Source organism: Sapajus apella, unplaced genomic scaffold (assembly GCF_009761245.1).
Source record: "Sapajus apella isolate SASKATOON/1434 unplaced genomic scaffold, GSC_monkey_1.0 scaffold22, whole genome shotgun sequence".
Lineage (NCBI taxonomy): Eukaryota > Metazoa > Chordata > Mammalia > Primates > Cebidae > Sapajus > Sapajus apella.
In genome coordinates, this window is record NW_022436962.1 from 27760635 (window position 1) to 27765943 (window position 5309).

At 54.4% G+C, this 5309-nt stretch overlaps 1 protein-coding gene across 2 annotated transcripts; it reads right to left on the reverse strand.

Moving 5' to 3' along the window:
• Nucleotides 1-291: 291 nt before the first annotated feature.
• PYCR2 (pyrroline-5-carboxylate reductase 2) lies at nt 292-4735 on the reverse strand. 2 transcript variants are annotated; one of them, XM_032289432.1, is made up of 7 exons: nt 4444-4735; nt 4086-4156; nt 2590-2769; nt 2244-2465; nt 1938-2030; nt 1607-1770; nt 292-1022 (listed from the first exon to the last, which is right to left on the reverse strand). In XM_032289432.1, the coding sequence occupies exons 1-7, from the start codon at nt 4508-4510 to the stop codon at nt 857-859; spliced, it is 963 nt and encodes a 320-aa protein (XP_032145323.1). In that variant the 5' UTR covers nt 4511-4735; the 3' UTR covers nt 292-856. The 2 variants fall into 2 exon arrangements, with proteins under 2 accessions (XP_032145323.1, XP_032145324.1); XM_032289433.1 differs by lacking the exon at nt 2244-2465.
• Nucleotides 4736-5309: the final 574 nt, after the last annotated feature.

Below are 5309 nucleotides of genomic sequence, written 5' to 3' on the forward strand. Positions count from 1 at the left end.
AGCTGTGAGAAGCAAATGCTCACCACAGTGCCTGCCCCACATCGAGGCAGATGGTTTTCCCCTTTATTCTGGGCTGCTGTCCGACACCCCATGTAGCTCACTGGACTCTTCTGTCTTTGGCTTGGCTCATTCTAGAACAACACCTTGATCTAGAGCCCCCAGGGCCTGGCCCCTTATTCCTCTCATTCCTACTTCCAGCTCTTGGACAATGCTCCCGCAGAGGAGCAGGGAGGACCTCATGAGGGCGTCCAGTTCTGCAGGATGATTATTTAAGATTAAGCCTAAGAAAAGTAAGATATTTAAAAATAAACTTTATTAAAGTACTTAAACTTAACATTAACTAACACTCTTTAAATGGTACACCTATGAAGCAAAAGTTAAATATAAACACAGTTTAATTCTGTACACTTGTGATTAATTGCAGCAATCTTAAGTTGCTCACTTTTTTCCCATTTACCAGTTCAGGGAAAAGCCCCTTTCATGTTTTCTCTCACCTCTTTGCCTTGGCATCAAACTAACCCTGCCTTGGGCTCCAGCTGCACATCCTCCCCAGCCCTTCCTCCCAGCTGGGCTGACTCCAGTCCCAGACCCACTCTCCGCCAACTGAGAGGGATATGCAGGGTTGTGTCTGGCTTCCAGCATCTACCACCCTTCAGAGCATCTTCCAACATGGGACGGAGAGGAAGCTTGCACTGCTTGCTCTGAACATATTTAAGGAGGTTTTATCACAAGGACCTGAAAACTACCTGAGTCTGTCTTCTCGTTGCACAGCTGAGGAGGGACAACAGAGGGCAGGTGGGTTGGGGAGCAAGGCCTCTCAATTGAGGGCTCTGAATCAGAGGGGGTAGATGCTGCCTTAGTCCTTCTTGGTTCCCAGGGCCGGACTTCTTGTGAGGAGCTTCCCTGGGCTAGAGGGGGTCAGTGTGGAGACTGTAGGGGATTCCAGTTTCACTCTGTCTAGGAGGGTCTTCTTAAGGGCAGCTGGGGAGATCTTTTCTTGGTCGGCCATGGACTGTAGCTCTCTGCAGACAAAGTCCCAGAAAAATTGAGGGAAGGCAATAAACCTTGGGGCCAGAGCTTTGAGTCTCCACTATCCACACAACCCTCAGCTTGTTGATCTGACACCATCAAAAATTAGAGCCCCAAGACAAATGCTTCCCAACTAGTACTTCTAAGAAGTACTAGTTAACTAAGTATGGGTTTGTCATATTTATCTCATTTGATCTGAGCTAGACAGAGCCCCAAGTGTTATCTGTGATTATATGGGGAAAGTACAGGGTTTGGAGTCATAGACTCAAATTAGAATTCTGTCTCTATCACTTTTTAGCTGTTTGACCTTGGTAAAATTGTTTCTGAGCCTCAACTTCCCACCTATAAGTCAAAGTTAATCCTGGCTAGCTGAAATGCAGTGAGCATTAAATGAAGTAAGGCTTGCAAATTCTTAGGTAAACAAAATCTACTACTAAGTCATGGTTATTAACAGAGCACAGACTCCAGCACTGCTAAATGGGACCCAAGACAGCAGGTTACACAAACGGTGTTCAACTCAGCCCAGGGGCCAACTAGGAATGAAGGACCGGGGCAGAGGACAGCAAGGTGGACTCACCGTGTTCGGACACAGGAGGCCTCAACTGCATTGATGAGCAGAGACCGGAAGCCCCCACTCTCCAGAAAGTGCAGGGCGTGGATGGTGGCTCCCCCAGGAGAGCAGACGTTGTCCTTGAGCTGGCCTGGATGCTGCTCCGAGTCCAGCAGCATCTTGGCAGCTCCCTATGGGGAAGGGCGCAGTAGAAGAAAGCTGCTGGTGCACATTGGGACAGGCTTCCCCACACCCACTGCTACCTCAGCTTCCCAACCAATCCCTGCCCCAGCTCGGTGACCCACAAGAACCCCCATTCCACACCCTGGTTCTGAACATGCAGGGAAAAGATACTAACCAGCAAGGCCTGAGCCCCGAGTCGGACTGCCAGGCGCCGTGGCAAACCCATTTTCACCCCACCATCAGCCAACGCGTCCAGAGCCATGAATGCCTGTGGGGACACTCACTAAGCCCCAGGCCATAGGCACTGAAGGGCCTGTCCTAAGGTCTGCTTATTGATGACTGGAGCTAGCTCCAAGGGTCAGCATCCTCCACCAGCCAGCTGTGCCCAAGAGGTGGGTGCCAACCCCTGCCCAAGACTGCCTGCCAGCCCATCTTGCTGCCTGGGTTCCTGGAAAGCTGAGTAAGCAAATGAGGGCCTCACATAGGCAGGCCCGCTGCCACTGAGCCCTGTGACAGCATCAATGAGGTCCTCTTCCACCTCAGTGCAGAAGCCCACGCTGCTCATAAGCTGCTCCAGAAGCTGCCCATCCTCCACCAGGGCATGGGTGCCTGTGGCGTACACTGTAGCACCCTCCCGCACTACCACAGGTGTGTTGGTCATGCAGCGAATCACTTTGGGGGCTGGCTGGAACGCCATCAGCTTCTAGGGTAAGAGAGAGAGCCAAGTAAGTGGGCAGGGCACAGCTCCTACCAGCACCCACCCATTAGCTGCCATCCGTGGGTCAACCCTTCCCTCACACAAGGGGCATCAGGGCTGAGACAGGCACCTTCTCCACAGAGCTGATGGTGACACCAGCTGCACAGGAGACCACGATGTGTCTGGCTTGAACGTCGGCCCCAATCTCATCCAGGATGAAGGGGATGATATGTGGCTTCACAGTCAGAAACAGGACATCGCTGTGCCTCACCGTCTCCTTGTTGCTGCGTGTTAGGTTCACACCCATCTTCTGCAAGAGGAGTCTCCCAGCTCACAGCACTGGAGCAGCCTGGCTATGCCAAGGCCTCCCAGGGAGGAGCTGAACCCCTGCCAAATCCATTCTGCCAACTGCAGCCTGGAATCCTTAGCCCTATGCCCTCAGGGTTCTGCCCCTACCCTAAATGATATTGTTTCCCATTGTTGCTACTGGGCAAGTAAGCACACTCCAGGCAAGTAAGTTTGGAACATGACAAGCTTCTCCATGGCAAACAGGAAGTGGTGCCCTTCTTCCCTGCCAATCTTCTGGCACCTAAGGCACTCCTCTGCCAGGTAAGAAGGCCCCATGGTGAAGAGTTGCACAGAAAAGGAAAATGCAAATACTTGAGGGTCAGAAGCACAGCTGAGGCAGGCCCTGTCCCTATCCTGGCCACTTGTTCATGGGACTGCAGTCTTCATGTGGCCCAGGGCTAGTGTGGCTACCCTACCCTCTATAAGTCCAAAATGAGAAGCAAGACCCTCCAGTACTGGGGACATCAGCCCATCCTTGGCACAAACACTACTTGTCATCCGCCTCATCAGCCATCCTCTCCCACACAGCACAGGTTTTGGGTGAAGACATGGAATATGTTTTTGGAGAGCAGAACAACTAACTCACCAGATTCTTTCCAACATGCTCATTCATGACTCAGAATAACAGCAAAGTGGCCACTGTTGTAAATGAGAAAATAGCCTCAAAGTGGCTGAGTACTTTAAGGTCATACAACTAGTCTATTAAGAAAAATGAGTGCAGTGTCTCACCCTTGTAATCCCAGCACTCTGGAATGCCAAGGCAGGCAAACCACCTGAGGCCAGGAGTTCGAGACCAGCCTGGCCAACAGTATTCTCTACTAAAAATACAAAAATTAGTCGGGAGTGGTGGGTGCCTGTAATCCCAGCTACTAGGGAGGATCGCTTGAACCCGGGAGGCGGAGGTTGCAGTGAGCTGAGATCGCTCCACTGCACTCCAGCCTGGGCGACAGAGTGAGACCCTGTCTGGAAAAAAAAAAAAAAAGTATTTATTGGGTACCTACTATGTGCCAGGTGCTTTCCTCATGTAACGATCTCAGTTAATCCTCTACCACTCCAGTGTCTGGATCTGACCCCAGGTATATGTCTGCCTGGATGCTCCCACCACACTGAGCTGCCCAACAGAAGGTGGAAAGATTGTGATGTTCTTGGAGTGGAGGTCACCGCCGGCCAAAGACCAGCACAGGGGCACAGGGGGCCGGCCGGATTCACTTCATCTCAGGTCATCCTTTTCCTGGGCCTCCACCCGCTTCCCGCTCCGCCCCGCTCAGCTCCACCTACCCTGAGCGCAGACACCGTGGGCAGGTCCATTTCCGGGGAGCTGGCTATTATCTTGTGAGCCGACAGGATGCCTGCAGAAGACCGGGCTTTTCAACTAGGGGTCGCGGCCCAGCCCTCTCCCACGCTTTCCCTGGGAAAGCAGAATTAAAACCCAGAGCCGCCCTAACAGGGCCAGTGTCCCTCTCCCTCTCAACGCCCTACGAGGACAGAAGACGCACTTGCGGCTTAACCAGAGTCTCATCTACCCCACCGGACGCAAATTCCCCTTTCATTCGTTCATGTTGTGGGGCCGGAGGCCCGCTCGGGACTCGGGACCCAGAACTGCCCGCGATGCCGCCTCCCGCCTCCATATGCTTGCCTGCAGCTGTGAAGCCCCGCGCCAGCGCACAGGCCAGCTGGCCGGCGCCGATGAAGCCCACGCTCATAGTCCGCAGTTCACGCCTCCTGGCAGCCGCAAGAACCCGCTCAGCGCAGGCCCGAGATACCGCTGGGGGAAGGATGGACAGTACAGGGGCCAACGGGCAGCGTTCCGAGGGCGGGCGAGCCCCCAGCGGCTTCTGCGTTGGGGCAGCGCGGGACTCCTCCTGCCGGAATCTGGCCGGCTGCAGATGGCGCCCTAGGCCATGTGGCTCCGCCCCATCCGGACGACCAATCCGTGGCCAGGAGCTCGGGGCGGGCCAATCCACGGTGGCGCCTGGGCCGCTTGCCCGTGTCCTCCGTTCGCTACTGGCGGGCGGAACTCCGGAAGCGAGTCCCGGAAGCTCTTGCTACAGCTTGGCGTGAGCGCTAGGCGCCCGCCGGTCCAGGACTCGCGATGCCTCACCCCAGGACTGATGTCGCGGTCCCTACGCTCCTCGGTCTCAGAACTGAGGCCCGGCCCAGGCTTGGCTAATATTATTTATGGCCCTGGCCATCAATTGCCCCTCGTGGCCCAGAGGAATTCTCCAGGTTGCCGATTTGAGGGGATGAACGAGGCCCCCCTGGCGTAGGTTCAGACAGGGTAGCGGAGAGGGGCACCGGGATGGTCAGCCGCGGCTTATTCACTTGAACTTGGGTGGTTCTCGCGAATTTACCCAAACTAGATACAAGTAGGACCAGTTCGAGTCTCCGACTGTTCCGCGAGAGCCTGCCACCCCCAGCCCCTTGCTGTCACTTTCCTTTTTTTTTCTTTTTTTTGAGACGGAGTTTCGTTCTTGTTGCTCAGGCTGGAGTGCAATGATGTGA